General features: G+C 34.5%; 1 protein-coding gene across 1 annotated transcript in view; it reads right to left on the bottom strand.

The window, feature by feature from the left end:
- Window positions 1-3,288: 3,288 nt before the first annotated feature.
- Window positions 3,289-18,630, bottom strand: part of LOC110450811 (Wilms tumor protein 1-interacting protein homolog) — a 46,933-nt gene continuing 31,591 nt past the window's right edge. The window contains exons 6-8 of the mRNA XM_021498524.1: window positions 13,859-13,910; window positions 12,808-12,876; window positions 3,289-9,875 (exon numbers count right to left, since the gene is read on the bottom strand). Of these exons, the coding sequence (XP_021354199.1) occupies window positions 9,363-9,875; window positions 12,808-12,876; window positions 13,859-13,910 (634 nt within the window). The 3' untranslated portion in view covers window positions 3,289-9,362. The remainder of the gene's footprint in view (window positions 9,876-12,807; window positions 12,877-13,858; window positions 13,911-18,630) is intronic.

Raw genomic sequence — 18,630 nt, 5'->3', positions numbered from 1 at the left:
TTGAATATTACATGTTAATAACTTGATTGGAATTATAACCTTGAGTTGACAGTTTGATACTTTGAAAATTTTGAGCCAGCCCTACCCCCAAGGGCTGTAGGGTGGGGCTCAAGGGAGTCAGTGTGCTAAAATTTCTTCATTTTCCTTGTTTAGAATCAGAGGTGCTAGTTTCAAATCCTTTTTAGTCTGAAATCTGTATGCTTGATATTGAATAAGGTGGTTTTATTGTTTTTTGTCACTTTGAATAATATTTCTGTTCATGTTAAAAACGAAATCAACTCTCTGTATAAATATATCAGGTGACCGTTAAGGCCCATAGGCCTCTTGTTTATATAGATCAATGATATCTAAACATATACTTTATCTCTGAAGATTTCATCTATATCCTGCATTTTCCTACAAGTGACTTAGTTGTCACAAATTTATTGACTAAAATGTAAGGTCTGTAAAACAACACTGAAATGATCAGGAGGTATTAACAGGGTACATTTATTTTCATGGTCACAATTTATCAATTATACATGTATTTTGTCAGAGGATACAAGTAAAGGAGGTCTACCCAGCAATGATTGTAAAGTTTATCCAATAGAGTGAGTAATTAATCTACAACCTTCAGGTTAAACATAATATTTAGAAAAAAACATTATATTTAGAAGAAAAAAAGTAACAAGATTAAATAGAAATCGAAATCAATTTTCAAGAGTCAGATATTTGTTTTATCTGAAGATAATCATACCCATGCATAAAAAGAAAACTAGTTTTTCTCTGTGCTAAATGTATTGTTTGACATCTTAATCGTCTGGAACAAAAAATTGATGTATTGTAGTGCAAGTGAGATGTCATTACACTTTGTGAATTAATTATAACCTACACTATATGGTCTGGGCATGATGGAACCTAAAGTGTTGATGGAATAAATATAAATAGCAGTTTTCAGCATCAAATTTGTATCAATAACTTATGCTTATTTTTGACAGGCTATAATATCTGAAATATGACACTCTATGTAACTTGTTTTAGTCCAGATTGTTATCTTGTAAAAATTCAATGAATATTGGACATAATTATCAGCTAGCTGTTATCAAGGTTATTTGTATGACCTTTACATCATTCAGTATGACCTTTACATCATTCAGTATAACCTTTACATCATTCAGTATGACCTTTACATCATTCAGTATAACCTTTACATCATTCAGTATGACCTTTACATCATTCAGTATGACCTTTACATCATTCAGTATCACCTTCACAGCTGAGGAGCAGTAGCCTTATGTTCAGGGGTGCAGGATTGAAGCTTCCTCAAGATTTTCACACTCAAGAGAGTCTGGGGAAAGCGAGACTAGATTTCAGGTAACAGGTTTGACCTTGAGAATTGACCTTAACCCTTGTTACAAATGACACCATGCAAGATATAAAAGTATGAAGAAATCTGGTTAATTATGTAGACAACATGAGTCGGTGTTCGGCTGATTAATTAATGTAACCTAATTTATGCCGAGTTTTGTCAAAGATCAGGGGTCCATGTTCTAACACAGGCCAGTGATTATGAGGACATAAAGGAAATGCAAATATTCTGCTACCTGAAAGTAATCATATACAGACTGCCAACTCCGTGAATATTTCCATGCTGCCTTACCGTAACATAAAATATCTGTTCCACTGACTTCCAACACCAATAAACATTTCATGAATGGTTATAATCACAGACATGATTGATTATGACAAAGTACGACAGAAAAGAGAACCCATATACAACGGATTCTTTAAGGTCATAGGAGCGTATTGCTAAATGGAAATAGGAAGTACATGCCTAGTGAAAACCCAATATAGGGAGACAGTATCACAATTTCCGCATATTCTAATGTTTAATATTAAACAGATGAATATGGTATGTTTATTAATGACAAAACAATATGTTCTTTCAATATAAAGTATTTCAAAGCAATCTAGGCATTAATTCAGTTGTTTTTTAATCAATGAGTCACATGTGTCCATTTTTCTGTACTTCAGGAAACCGGCTACCTATTTCACTACTGTGAAGTTTTTCAATAACGATAACTCTTTCATGCAATTACTATGTGTACATGGTTTTATTATAAAATGTCAATTATTAATCGTTTATAGATAATTCATTTTACACAATTGCAGCATTTATGAAATTGATATATATTAATGCAATACCTATCTATGTCAGTTTCATGTTTATTGCCATTTTATTGCAAAAAATTGTGTTTCATTTTTTTTTTACAAAATTCACTCCTTTTTACATAAATTTCCATTTAAAATCCTTAAAATTCTGACAACCTATACTTTTTTTGTGGCAGAAAATTTTCTTTACTTCAAAGCAATACAACTACAAAATAAGAAGAAATTCTACTGAGAAATGGCGACACAATCCTATTACCTTAAGGCAACAGTACACGAGAGCGTTACACAATGGTAACTCTGTTAATGGTACACAAGAACGTTGGTAACTCTTTAAGTATGCTCATGGAAAATTCCCCTCTCATCAAAATATCTCTTGATATAATAGGACGAGAAGGATTCTCCATGACGAAGGCTGGGGGGTTAAAATCTGATTTGGACCACATCCTGATCAAGAGGCCCATAGGCCTTTACAGTCACCTGGAATGAAGTTTTGATACCTTTGGACCTTTCCATCCATGTACAGGATTTGATTCTAGCATATCTGGGTCTGAGGAAGTCGATTGTTGACTTTTTAGCCAATTTGACCCCTTAAGGCTCTGACACTCAAGCCCCTAGATGGGTCGGCCACTCAAGCCCCAGGAGGGGTCGGCCACTCGAGCCCCTGGAGGAGTCGGTCCCATCTTGAGTATACATTCTGATCTCCATCTCCCGTTGATGATAACCACTAGTTTCATAAAAATCTGGCTAACAGTTTCTGGAAAGAAGAAAATATGATTGTTTCAGGTTTGTGAATCTGTTGAAGAATTTGCATTCTGCGACTCCTTATTGTCCTGCCCCATCTCCAGTATAGATTCTGATCCCAACCTCAGACCAACTTGCATCAAAATCTGACTGACTCAGGTGATCTAAAAAGCCATACTGACCTATCAATAGATCAGCCATGCACCTGACTGATGAAAAAGGGGTACAGGACAAACTGATCAGATGATTTAACCCAAGCTGCTGAAGAGCAAGATTGAAGGAGGATATATTTGTCTATGTGTTTAATCTGCAGTTATACAAACATTTACATGTACTATCATGTATATTCTGAGAACTCTTCTACAACTTAAAAACAACAAAAACTAAAATACAAAAATATTTTCTGCTTTTTATTCATCTTCAGCAAAATATCTACCCTTCATATTGGTGAATTCATATTTCATAAATAAAGCTAAATGAAGCAGCCCACATGTCAGGCTAGCTGTAACAAACACGTTTGTACAAACACACTTTAGGCACATTTAACACAGAAAATGGGGAAAATCAATGAGGTGGCAGGCACCCAAAGATACTAGCTGTGACTAATTTTAGCTCCTAGTTAAGTAATAACTCATTCAATCACACAATATAATTACTGTTTCTTACCACTCGGTAGCTGTGTGTTGAAATATTTGGCCGAATAAACAGAAAATATCCTTATCGAAAATTGGTGATTGACCAAAAGATACAAAACATTATTCACACCCAGTTTCTTTGAATGCATTCTACACAAATTATGAAGAATACTATCAAAAGTTTAGTTCTGAACACATCAGGAACATATATATTCAATTAACATGACCAACACTTCTAGCCTTCAGTCTTTTCCAATTTCAGTTCCATTTCAGAAATTAATATTTGTTTTGCCTACACGTGGAAAAGGTAAAGTACAGGAATGTTTGGGAGGCGGTAAATATTGAATTTTACTTTTGAAAAAAATTAAGTGACAAAAATAAAGAAACATATTAAATGCAGCCTCAAAAAAAAATGTAACAAGAATCTGCAAACTAACTTGCAAAAAAACTAGCACAACCATATTATTTTAAATTCTCAGTATTTTTGAGAGATATGATAAAATATCTGTATTGTTTCCATGGTGATCACAATGATAAAGTTTGGATCCTGAGTTGCTAGGGCTGTAGTGTAGGTCCTTATGTAAACAGATAGCACCACATGTACCGGGACTTACACTACATGTGCCCCGTCTCCCGGACAATCCTGGCCATGCCCGTCTCAGTCTTCTACCCAACTCAACAATTACACTCAACATAAAACAGTGCTATGCTGACAGGCTTCCACAATTACAAGAGAGACCGATACTAGGAACCAGGTCCAAAATCAGCAGGGAAAGCTATCAGCTTTATTTCCTTATTGTGAGCTCTTATATTTTTAAACATTTAGACTGTATGGAGACAATTAGTGTCCCTGTGAAGTCAGATCACATCGTATAGGAGCAGGCCTAGTAAGAACACATGGAAACTTAACTTTAGGACTGACTACAAGACTTTTCTCAGATGAAACCTAGCGATATATCACATAAATAATAGTTGTATTCATTCAGTAAAAGCAGAAACATTCCAATGCTTTTACTTCTTCTATAAACAACATAATTAACAATTAGATAATGTACAATGACAACATGCCTTAAACTAAAACGTAACCCACACATCTCTTTCTTTTCACATCAGTATTTTCATTCTCAATATAATATACGTTTATATAAATAAAAACTTCCCACAGAATTATAATCTTTCTACATAATATCTCTAGGAACAGTGTTAACCAAACAATCACAGATACATGTCTGTATGACAGAGTTAAACTACAGGTCTGTATGACAGCGTTAAACTACATGTCTGTATGACAGAGTTAAACTACAGGTCTGTATGACAGCGTTAAACTACAGGTCTGTATGACAGAGTTAAACTACAGGTCTGTATGACAGAGTTAAACTACAGGTATGTATGACAGCGTTAAACTACATGTCTGTATGACAGCGTTAAACTACATGTCTGTATAACAGAGTTAAACTACAGGTCTGTATGACAGCGTTGAACTGTATCTGTCGGTCACACATACAGTCTGTATGACTGCGCTAAATCGTATCCAGTCACATACAGGTCTGTATGACAAGTGTTAAACTGTATCTCTCGGTCACACATACAAAAGGTACAACAACAAGCACTTATAAACAAAGCAAACAAATAACCAATAATTAAACAATGTTCTTTAGAACACATCTGTATACGATCAAACATGTCATTAAAACTGTTTGGATAACAAACATTTTCAGATCTCGACAACTCCGATGATATCAATGACCCCCAATCTAGGATGAGAATCTAATACTGACAGTTGGGTCATCACCCTGCATCAATGTGTACACACCACTCATATAGACACACAGAATAGTACAACACTACACTAAAACTCACTATGGGTAAGCAGGAGGGGTAAATGGGACCTCATTTACAGAAAAAAAGGAGAACAAATCTTGGCAAATCTATTATCCAGAAAAAAGAAACACTCAGGTGAAATGCAGAATTCGTTTAACAAACATGGTGATTGAAAATCATTCAAATAAATGTCCAGAAATAAATTTTCCAGAACAGGAGTCTGGAGTACGGTATAGGAATTTGAATGAACAAGGCTGTGTATAAACAGGTAGAAATGATAGTAAAGTCTGATTACATCAACTGTAATGTGTATATATATATATATATATTGCCTTTCAATAAAAATCATCTGAAATGTTGATTGCTATTTTAATAAGTAAAAAAATTGACATGCTGCATTTATTTCTAACATAAAAGTTGTGCCAGGTAGATGGGGAGATAAAGACATGTCTATAAAAATTGCATAAAAGACTGTGATACACACACAAGCAACTTAACATGTAAATAATATATAAATACTACTGCAGTTGTGTATATGATAGCTAACATGCAAAGATATGATAACCCTCTGCTACATCTCATTAACGACAGTGTGTGTGTGGGGTTCATGTGTCTGTGTTAATGCCAATGGCAGAGAGTGAGGGTTCATTGAGCTATGCGAATGTTAATGTATGGGGGTTATGAGTGTGTCAATGCCAATTGGCAGAGATCGAGGGTTCATTGATCTATATATATATGTAAATGTCAATGTATGGAGGTTCATGTGTCTGTGAGAGTTAATGGCATACCGTAGGTTCATGTATCTTGTGGGAATGCTGATGGCAGAGTGTTAGGGTTCATGGGTCTGTATGCATGAATGTCATTGTATGAGAGTGCATGGGTCTGTATGCATGAATGTCATTGTATGAGAGTGCATGGGTCTGTATGCATGAATGTCATTGCATGGGGTGTGTGTACCCCGCTGGCAGTGTTTGAAGGTTCATGTGAAAGCCAATGGCAGTGAATGCTTTTAATGGGACTATGAACACTGGTTACAATATCTATTGGTAACTTAGAGAGGGATAAATTTGCAAAAGTTTTCAAGGGAAACTAATGAACTCAAAATACCCTTTAACTTTAATTCTACAGTTTCGTGTATACATGTGAAAATCATCTTCTTTTACCCAGAACTTTAATGGCAGGGATGCTCATGGTATGTGGTGTCCAACTAAATACCAACCTGTTACATTGTATTATGAAACTAACTTTTGCTAGCATTTCTATTTTTTAACAAATTCTAATTTGGAAATCTCCCTGCTTCAGATATCCATTAGGAAAAGCAAGTGAATAATCAGGATTGAACACTATTTTTTTATTTTTGTTTTTTCCAAATAGAGTTGTATCTAAGGCTGTGACTGACAAGAGAAATTTGAAGGGGAGCAGTGTGTTGCAGTTAGAACTTACAGAAATTTAGAACTTAGTTTTGGGGAGGAAAATCAAAGTCAGTATTTGGAAAGATGAAGGTCAACTTAGATACAGTGGACCAGGAAGGGAGAGGGGTGGGGAACAAATCATAACACGTGAGTGGCTTGTAAAAAACATGATAGAGACAGATTCAAAATGAATAACAACAAACAAAACCATTAAATATAGAACAGAATATCCTATACAAAACACATATCCATGTTGGAAGACCAAGCATCCACAAATCATAAACTTAAAACAAAACATTGGACAGATATTGAAACAAGCTAACAAACATCTACAGATTAAAAAAAACAACATTATTACTGCACTTTGCCACTGCATCAGGTTATAGCTTATTAAGCTTGCACAGTCTATAGAGCTATTAAATGCTGATAGTTTCCTATGTTTATAGCATGTGAAAAGGTTTATATAAACTAACCAACAGCCACATGTTCACCCTTAGCTTTGTATTCGTCATCAATATCTATTACTAGCCCAGGTTTAATACTCCGGTCTTCAGATGTGAGGAGGACAGAGGTCTACATGCTGTAGAATTATTACTTACAATAACTGATTTCAAATCAAAGTTGAGGGGGGTTTTCAACACACACAAAAGGAGTAGGACTTAAAAGAATTAAACATTTTAAAGTTACACCCATGCTTGTGTGTATTCCATCTCAATATTTCTACAAAACTCCTTAAGTATAACAATCACCAGTTCACAATCTATAGAACACTTAATTATTACCTCAGATCTAGCAGTGAATTAAATCCATCATTTTTGTACATCATGTTGAAAAATAAGTTCATTATTGCCAAGATACAGACAATATTCCAATTTTTATAATGAAAACAATTAATTAACAAACAGATGTTTTTGATGTCCTTTAAAATATCTAACATAACTGAACTATAAACAGGTATTTCCTTTTATATATTATGCAATATCTTAGTCTAGTTTTTTGCTTCTCAAAAGTACACACTAAAATGTTATAGTAACTATTAAGTAATATTTCTAAAATTCATACTGCCCAGCTATAACTGGTGAGCTTACATGTAACAGGTGCCCCTCTGCCATTAAGTACCCCTTACTGAACATATTTGCTGTGGGGATAAAATAAACTGATTTCTGCCCCTTCCACTTTATGTATTCTGCTGCATAAAATGGAAGTAGGACCTCTTTTCTTCTAGCAATGTAGATAATTGACCTGAGATACTGATATTCATAATGAATTTTATGAAAATTAAACAAGTTTGTCTTAGATACTGATAAAAAGTTATTTAAAGACTTTACGCAGAAAACTAGACATTCAATCAAATATGTTTCCCCTTGCTTTAAAAAGTCTGGACACAAAATACAAAAAATACACTACAATTACTGTTGGTATAGGAGAGAAATATACATATTTACAGGGGAGATGTAAATCTTCTGAAACCTTCATTGTACCCCTTAAAGCACTAGACTTAGTATGATCTTGGTGGCTATGCTTGAATTACAAACCCTGGCACATTTTAATACATGTATGTATAATTGTTGAAGTATTGCAATTAAATTCAAAACAGACTGTAAACTCTGTGTTTCATCACTGACAGAATCAATACAGTAGGCTTACCCTGACAAACAAGTGATAAAATGTTAGAAAAATAGCATAAAAAGGACAGATCAAATATGACAGGTTATATTTCCAAAAATGTTGTTAACATTCATGAGCAAAACAGTTTATAATACTTGTGATAAGAAAATAAATGCTTATAATGCAATATTTTATATTTTTCATCTTTCTTAAGTAGCATTTATCAATTTTTCAACAGCAAAAATTGAGACATCTTTTGTAAAAAGAGGTGATTTAGAAACTGTCTTACAACAGATAATGCTGGTAAGTTTTCTGAAAGCTGATTAATATTTTTGGAGGTACTAAAGCTTCAGGATTGCTGTCATAAAGCAGGAATATTAATAGAAAAGAACATGAAATGCTTTGAACACTATATTATGTAATCATTTCTAAAGCGAGCAATTCCATATTTTAAACAAGGTCTAAAAACTCCTCACAGCTGCCTTCGTCGTCATGATTATAGCAAAACTGCACAAAATTAATTATTTACAGCATTTAAAAAAAACATTAAGTGTAGTAGCACTAAATATCAGAGTTGTATAAATAGAGTAGCATTATTACACAAGTATTCTTTATTTTTACTCGTTCGTTATATGGGCTTTCTTGGAAATACTACTCATTGTATTTTCCTTTTGATGTAGCATTTAGAAAGAATATTTGGCGGCCTGCTAAATTACAGCACAGCTTAGTTTAGTGAGCCATACGTGACTTCTAAAGTCCGCTGGATTGGAACTAGTTACGGTGTGATGAAGCTTAAGGTTCTTCTGAGTGACATAACGCACAAGTTCATGGTATTCTGTGAATGGTCAATGATTACAATTAAATAAGGATATCGACATCGCTGATGGTCAATGATTACAATTCAATAAGGATATCGACATCGCTGATGGTCAATGATTACAACAGTAACCAAGGATCAAACAGATGACTTTGAGATGGATGAGGATGTGTAGAGCTATAAGTCGGTGATCTGATAACGCGTTGCAGCATGCTTGGCTGGAGGAACCTGTGGAGCAGGTTGTTGTGGATACGGACTTGAGCCCCGATACTGATTGCCACCATAGTCTATATACCCTACCCCTACCACACCATTTTGTGTGGGCTTGTGGGTTGGGGTTGGCGGGCCACTGTTACGCCCCGACATGACAGGAGGCTGGCCCTGCCCATATATGTCTCTAGGAGCTAGCTGTGGTTCCTGCTCCTGTGAAAACGAAGATTCTGACTGGGGCCCCTGGGGATGGGGATACGACTCCAGGGATGCAGGCATGATGGCAATGCTGTCGCGTTGTTTTCCGCTCGCGTCGCGGTACAGTTTGTTTTGTATGTTGTGTGTATATGGGTCTATGTAGAAGGTTTCGTCAGGGTACTGCTGGGATAGCCTCTGTATGTGACACAGGTGACAGAACAGGTGATCCTCCAGGGGGTAGCATCGCTTGTCTGGTTCATCGGTCAGCTGGATACCACAGTCCTGTAAAACACAAAGTCTTAGTACATCTGATATACAGAGCAGCGCACTATACTGTTATAGGGAGATTATTACATATACCTGTTGCTAGGGTATCATTAATGATCAATGTAAAATTATATTCTCATAGCTATAACCTTCATTTACTAACAGATATCCATTTTTAATCTAAATCATCTCAGAAGAGTTTGTAACACTTTGTTTGTAAAAAATTGTAGGTCACTATCAATGGGATTTTTTTAAGTTTAGAAATATCTTATATGTTGGTATAGATGCTCAAAGCTTAGCAGAGTGTATGGTACTCATGCATTGATGAGGTGCACAGCAAACAGGTTATTTATAGTAGGGTGGCAGTGTGTTACGTTACCTAGGGACCATCACACCCCAACTACATGCATTAACATTTCTGGTGTTCAATACAGTCTGATGCTCTGTTGCTGTCTATGTATAAACTATGTTCAGTCCAAACTTGTCCATGTTGTTAAGATGCATTTTTTAAGCATTTGAACATTCTTAACTCATTAACCCCTGAAGTTTTATAATCAACTATTCCAACCCTTGATTTGGAAGAGTTCAAATGTGTCCTCAGGGGTGAATGAGTTAAAGTTCAAACCTAGTGAGAGGTTATGGCTGTGTACTTCCATGCATGATTAAGACTGACCTTGTGATCTAATGTGTCTTAATTGATGATAGATCAATATTCCCTAATGCCCCTAAAATGGATGGAGTTTTTTTTATCTCCAAAACAGTTGGTTGAACCCCCATTTTCAAGGACTTTCTCAAATAACTATGTACCTGGAGGTACAGATTCCTGAAAATTCACCTAGATCCCAAATTTGCGTGGAACACTGATGAACTCTGGAGGGACAAACTGAATTTTTAACAATGGTTTAGTTACAAAGCTTTAGTGTTTGTTGATGAAAACTGCATTAAGCTGAAGCTGTGATATTATAAGTATGGAGGTGTATAGTTTTATTTTAATCACCAGGACACAAAGTAATAGTTTGATCATTTGAAGACAGGAGATACTGCATGGCAAATTGGCAGTACATGTATCTAAAAATGTCTAAAGAGGATTTAAGCTGCTCTATGCAATGTACTAATTAAATTGGAGCGAATAGTAAGCTTTAGAAAATCCAGCTGATATCTGAAGTCAAAATGTGGCTGAACAATCTCACAGGTCGCCTGTGTAAAATAGGGAGGTCCGACAAACATGATGAAGATAGCAAGTTATATATATAGAGAGAGTTTCAGCATGAACTGGCACCAAGCCCTTAATCTTATTTTTAAGGTTATCGACTGCAAAATCACAGCAGTGCATTGCCAATCATCTTGTTCCACAAGTGTATCGCTAGTAATTTTGTCCATTGAAAGGAGCTATAATAATCAATACCCAGTTCATGAATTCTGGTACTACAGGAATAATGGTGTAAAGGACAGGAATAATGGTGTAAAGGACAGGAATAATGGTGTAAAGGACAGGAATAATGGTGTAAAGGTCTACAGGGGGATTACACGTTTACAATAGAAATGTGGGGAACAAAATGAAAACAAAATCAATTAAAAGATTGATAAGGTATTAAATATGATACTGGGAATATAGGGTATAGGTACAAATAAAACTGAAAATCAATAAAATAAACAAAATAGTATGCTATATATAGGATATACAATATATGTTCAGCAGGTACCACCGTTTTACCCGTCACACCCAAACCACCAACATACTGTAACACACTACAACACCGAGTACCTTCAGCTAACACAAATCAACAGCGTCATTCTCCAAAATCACTGTTACTATATATATATATATTACTATTACTCAGTTTTTTTATTGTTAAAGGTGCAGTTTGTCGGGCTGGAATACCATGTCATACTGATCAAATAATACAAATAACTAACTGCTTTAATATTTAAAAAAAAAAAAAATGTTATTATTCAAATCTCTTTTTTCTTTCAAGGAATTCTCTTTAAGTTGATTTATTGTTAAATATTGCAGTATGACATGTTATGAATATTACGTAATTTTAAATTTCAAGTTATAAATATTACCAGTACATTATAAACTGTTCAGTCATAATATTACAGAAACAGGTTTCATGTCTACAATTTCGAGTAAAACTAGATTACAAAAATTGTCAAATCCCATGCCTGGTTAATTAAAAGGTTTTGATCGGAGTAATAAAATCGCAAAATGAATATAAAGTAACTGAAGCTTGCACAAACAAAAAAGGCTAAAGGTACATCACAAAACCAGCTTACTGTCATAACAACTATCAGCCTTCGATTACTTTGTCTGTGGAAGCAAAACAAAACAAAATCAACATCGGAACCAAAAGGTGGTGTACCGGCAGAATTCTCCCAGCACATGCAAGGTCATCAAGTGTTCAGGGCACAAATACTCGTTACAGGTGAGCAAGGTCAAATACTCCAAAGTAGGTACTCTATAATACGGGAATATGTACAGTACAGGAGAGCTGATGGTAATGATAGAATATGGAAAAAATATGTTACGTAATTCTAGGATACAAATAAAAAATGTGTAGAGGTAAAATGGGACAAATACACTACTATTTACAGATGGAGGTAGGTTGGCTACTAGTAATGTGTACAAAGAGGTAATTATCAGTACTGGAAGCAGGTATACTTTGAACATAAATACTCAGAAAATTACACAAATGCGCATTTTTGACAGTCCCTGCCTGCACTTGGAAGGAATTGCGAACCTCAAATAAGATTTTCATTTGTTTTGCTCTAGTACCAGTGAAGAATACATGAAGATTTGCACAGATATACTAAACCTTTTGCCCCAGTTATGTCTGTGTCAACACTATAACATCAAGACTCAATGTCCATGTAGCTAGAACATCGCCAAGAGTCATTCTGGCACAAACACTACAACTTATTTTTTGGCCTTGTAATAGAATCTTACCTCACAGTGGTAACAGTCGACATGGAAATCTTTGTCCATGGACACAACCCGCACTGTCTCCTCTGTTCCCTGTAACATACATCAGTTATCTCCCCTTGTTACACATATTTTTCATTTGCCCTTATTACACACACATTTTGCAATTACATTTTTTGCATACACATGAATTGATATTATTTCCCCTTATGAAATTATATGGTATCTTTACTTCCAATTCACACACAAGTTAAACATTATCATCCCAGGTTACAAGCAATGTGATATGTTATCTCCCTTTTAAGTGTCCTAAATATTAAAGTGCTCTTTCAAGATGAAGACTATTGAATTATACAGAGCCTGGTTACATCCTCACTGAAGTAGAATGATCATCATTGTTGTAATACATTGTATATTGTACTATTAAAGGTAGATCAAACAGTCCTTTTTCTGCACATTTATGTCTTGCCCTGACAATAACACAGAAAAAAATGGTCCTATTAAAAGTTTAATGTCACATGAATGTTTAGTTAATGTGGGATAGCTATAATGAATATGTTGTAAACGTCTCCAGCACAATACTATAATGAGACAGCAAGGCAATGATGACTAATGTTACCGGTCATATAAACATCAATTACAGGATATTTAAGATCACACATTTTACATACAAGTTCTCATGAAAGACCAAACAAACAGTCCAGTGCACTGTCATCGTCATGGAATTGTGCCATCAGTATACTTTTATCAACATTTCACCTAACACTAGTAAGGCAGTAGATATCTCCCTGCTACACTTGCACTGGTTCGATTTCTCCTTATGAATGTTACTTTTGTTAAAAAGAAAACTTTTATTACATATAATCTATATTCTTTTGCAAACATGTCATTTCGCTGATTTTAAGTGAACAAAATATATCATAGCATTCCATTCCGATTTTATTTTAATCCAAGCGTCACTGTTTCAATGTTTGTATTGTTATGGTAATAACCCAGTATCTTCATGCATCGTTACTTCAGACATTCAATACATAACACCATTACACATAAAGAAGTACATCAATTAAAGTCTTACCTCAACAGGTGTTATTGCCTGGCCACATGCTGCACATTTGGGAGCATACACTCTGTAAACAAACGATTGTTGTCATTACAACATTGCATTCCGTAAATACAAGTTACATCTGTTTAAACAGTACACAGTAAGCAAATTTTGTTTGTTTGTTTGTTTGATTTTGTTTAACGTCCTATTAACAGCTAAGGTCATTTAAGGACGGCCTCCCCTGTGTGCAAGATGCATGCGTGTAGTGTATGTGTGTGTATTTTGGGAGGCTGCAATATGTTTGTGTTTGTCTTCTTGTAATAGCGCGGAACTGATGCCGACTTTATAGTGCCACCTCACTGAAACATACTGCCGAAGACCCCCAGCAGGACGCAAATATTACATGTGGCAGTAATTAATTAAACTATATAACCATACTATTGGAAACATTTATTTGTTAATGAAGCAGTAGATATTTTTGTTACCAGAGCAATAGATACATGTATTTGTCACTACTGCAGTAGATACATGTATTTGTTACTGTACCATTAGATACATGTATTTGTTACTGTACCATTAGATACATGTATTTGTTATCGTAGCAATAGATACATGTATTTGTTACCGTAGCAATAGATACATTTATTTCTTACCGTAGCAAAAGATAAATGTACTTGTTATTACTGCAAATACACGTGTAAGCTACTGTAGTAGATATATATATTTGTTACTATTGTAGTAGATACATGTATTTGTTACTATTGTAATAGATACAGGTATTTGTTACTATTGTAGTAGACACAGGTATCTGTTATTATTGTAGTAGATACAGGTTTTTGTTACTACTGCAGTATTTACATACATTTGTTACTATTGCAGTAGATACAGATATTTGTTACTATTGTAGTAGATACAGGTATTTGTTATTATTATAGTAGATACAGGTCTTTGTTACTATTGTAGTAGATACAGGTATTTGTTATTATTATAGTAGATACAGGTTTCTGTTACTATTGTAGTAGATACAGGTTTCTGTTACTTTTGTAGTAGATACATGTATCTGTTACTTTTGTAGTAGATACAGGTATCTGTTACTATTGTAGTAGATACAGGTATTTGTTACTATTGTAGTAGATACAGGTATCTGTTACTATTGTAGTAGATACAGGTATCTGTTACTATTGTAGTAGATACAGGTATCTGTTACTATTGTAGTAGATACAGGTATCTGTTACTATTGTAGTAGATACAGGTATCTGTTACTATTGTAGTAGATACAGGTATCTGTTACTATTGTAGTAGATACAGGTATCTGTTACTATTGTAGTAGATACAGGTATCTGTTACTATTGTAGTAGATACAGGTATCTGTTACTATTGTAGTAGATACAGGTTTCTGTTACTATTGTAGTAGATACAGGTTTTTGTTACTATTGTAGTAGATCCAGGTATTTGTTACTATTGTAGTAGATACAGGTATATGTTACTATTGTAGTAGATACATGTATTTATTACTATTGTAGTAGATACAGGTATTTGTTACTATTGTAGTAGATACAGGTATCTGTTACTATTGTAGTAGATACAGGTATCTGTTACTATTGTAGTAGATACAGGTATCTGTTACTATTGTAGTAGATACAGGTATCTGTTACTATTGTAGTAGATACAGGTATCTGTTACTATTGTAGTAGATACAGGTATCTGTTACTATTGTAGTAGATACAGGTATCTGTTACTATTGTAGTAGATACAGGTATCTGTTACTATTGTAGTAGATACAGGTATCTGTTACTATTGTAGTAGATACAGGTATCTGTTACTATTGTAGTAGATACAGGTATCTGTTACTATTGTAGTAGATACAGGTATCTGTTACTATTGTAGTAGATACAGGTATCTGTTACTATTGTAGTAGATACAGGTATCTGTTACTATTGTAGTAGATACAGGTATCTGTTACTATTGTAGTAGATACAGGTATCTGTTACTATTGTAGTAGATACAGGTATCTGTTACTATTGTAGTAGATACAGGTATCTGTTACTATTGTAGTAGATACAGGTATCTGTTACTATTGTAGTAGATACAGGTATCTGTTACTATTGTAGTAGATACAGGTATCTGTTACTATTGTAGTAGATACAGGTATCTGTTACTATTGTAGTAGATACAGGTATCTGTTACTATTGTAGTAGATACAGGTATCTGTTACTATTGTAGTAGATACAGGTATCTGTTACTATTGTAGTAGATACAGGTATCTGTTACTATTGTAGTAGATACAGGTATCTGTTACTATTGTAGTAGATACAGGTATCTGTTACTATTGTAGTAGATACAGGTATCTGTTACTATTGTAGTAGATACAGGTATCTGTTACTATTGTAGTAGATACAGGTATCTGTTACTATTGTAGTAGATACAGGTATCTGTTACTATTGTAGTAGATACAGGTATCTGTTACTATTGTAGTAGATACAGGTATCTGTTACTATTGTAGTAGATACAGGTATCTGTTACTATTGTAGTAGATACAGGTATCTGTTACTATTGTAGTAGATACAGGTATCTGTTACTATTGTAGTAGACACAGGTATCTGTTACTATTTTAGTAGATACAGGGTTCTGTTACTATTGTAGTAGACACAGGTATCTATTTATATTGTAGTAGATACAGGTATCTGTTACTATTGTAGTAGATACAGGTATCTATTTATATTGTAGTAGACACAGGTATCTGTTACTATTGTAGTAGACACAGGTATTTGTTACTATTGTAGTAGATACAGGTATTTGTTATTATTGTAGTAGACACATGTATCTGTTGCTATTGTAGTAGATACAGGTATCTGTTACTATTGTAGTAGACACAGGTATCTGTTGCTATTGTAGTCGATACAGGTATTTGTTACTATTGTAGTAGACACATGTATCTGTTACTATTGTAGTAGATACAGGTATTTGTTATTATTATAGTAGATACAGGTTTCTGTTACTATTGTAGTAGATACAGGTTTCTGTTACTAAAGTAGTAGATACAGGTATCTGTTACTATTGTAGTAGATACAGGTATTTGTTACTATTGTAGTAGACACAGGTATCTGTTACTATTGTAGTAGATACAGGTATCTGTTACTATTGTAGTAGATACAGGTATCTGTTACTATTGTAGTAGATACAGGTTTATATTCCATAGCAGAAAACCAACATTTTAACTTGTTGATGAACAAATTACATACGTTAGAGCTGATTTGATGGATGGAATGGGAACAGACAAGGTCATGAAAGGTCAGACCTGATGAACAAGTCTCCATGTATGATAGCACCTAGGCTTTATCTCCCTGTACAATACCACCTAGGCTGTACAACATGTAATAATTACATCAGACCTGACTCATACTAATTCATTACACACAGACCTGACATGAGTGCTGGGTTTCAGAAATATCTCAACAATTTACGACCACAAAATGTCACACATAACCCCTGGATTGCCAAAACCATAACTTTAAACAAAGGACATGTTCCTCATAGTTAAAACATAAATAAATACAGGGATCCGGAATTTAATATGAAAAGAAATCAAAATGGATTTTAGCATTGCTTACTTAGTTGAAGGAATGTTTTTAACACTTGAAGTGTGTCAACACGCGTATCCTCAGGTTAACATCTGACTCACCACATTCATAGTTATCTGACAAGGTATTCCCATGTTTGACAAGTACTTGTTGAATCATTCATCAATTTATCATTTCAAAATTCATAGAATAATTCGTTTTGTGCAGATCTTTCAACAGATGGTTGCAGACAATGGCATTATAACATAACCCACACAATACCGGTCACAGACAATGGCATTATAACATAACCCACACAATACCGGTCACAGACAATTACAATCAGACAATTACAATCAGGTATTACGTCCCACTCAAAAACTGACTCATAGAAAATTCCATATAAACAATGGCATCAATTTCAAGAGGTTTAAATCATATTATTTTTTTTCAAATTCATAATAGTGACAAAACCGTCGGTACTGTGCGTAAATAATTACCCAATTATTGAAATTAGATTGTGTTTAAGAACCAAACCATCCTTTTTATTGCATTGATAAAAAGATAGTCAACATATATTCTGAAAAAGATCAATGTTTCCTTGGTGGTACAACAGAACTAGTGACTTCTCCATTGCATCAATGGTATGTATCAGAGACCAACATAACACAGCGTCCTGGTTTAACCTTTCTCCAATTCCTCTGACACATCCGATTGAATTTGTAGGAGGTTAATAAAAATCTCCAGGTACACAAAACATTAAATGTACCTCGTAACCTGGAGGAAACGGAATGTCATTGTGTAGCCCGTCATTAAGTCATCTTTTTACACTATTTTACAGATATGTGATACCCAGTCCATTATTTGGAGGTGGCTATTTAGTTTCTGGCTGAGTGATGAAAGATAGCAGGCCGTATATAAAGTATGAGAGACCAGACAAAGACATCACAAGTCTGTGATGTGATAGGGTTTCAACATTCTCATAATATTTCCTTAGAAGGTTAAGATCTTCTGTAGTAAGTAAATGAGTTCATTTAAATGGATCAGGGAACATCCAAGCCAAGCTCATCTTAATGCATCGGTTATATGTGTTGTTACAACACTTGGTACCCTACACACAAAAACGGGTGGTCTAATTACAATCAGCTATGTGTCACACATTCACGATGATACCCAGGGACTATAAATAGACGATGAGCCGCCGTGTAGGAGGGGTTTTGTTGATAATTTAAAGAGGTAGGAAAG

This window comes from Mizuhopecten yessoensis, unplaced genomic scaffold, assembly GCF_002113885.1.
Source record: "Mizuhopecten yessoensis strain PY_sf001 unplaced genomic scaffold, ASM211388v2 scaffold5519, whole genome shotgun sequence".
NCBI lineage: Eukaryota > Metazoa > Mollusca > Bivalvia > Pectinida > Pectinidae > Mizuhopecten > Mizuhopecten yessoensis.
Note: the sequence above shows the minus strand (reverse complement) of the source record. Positions and strands in the feature narration are given on the sequence as shown.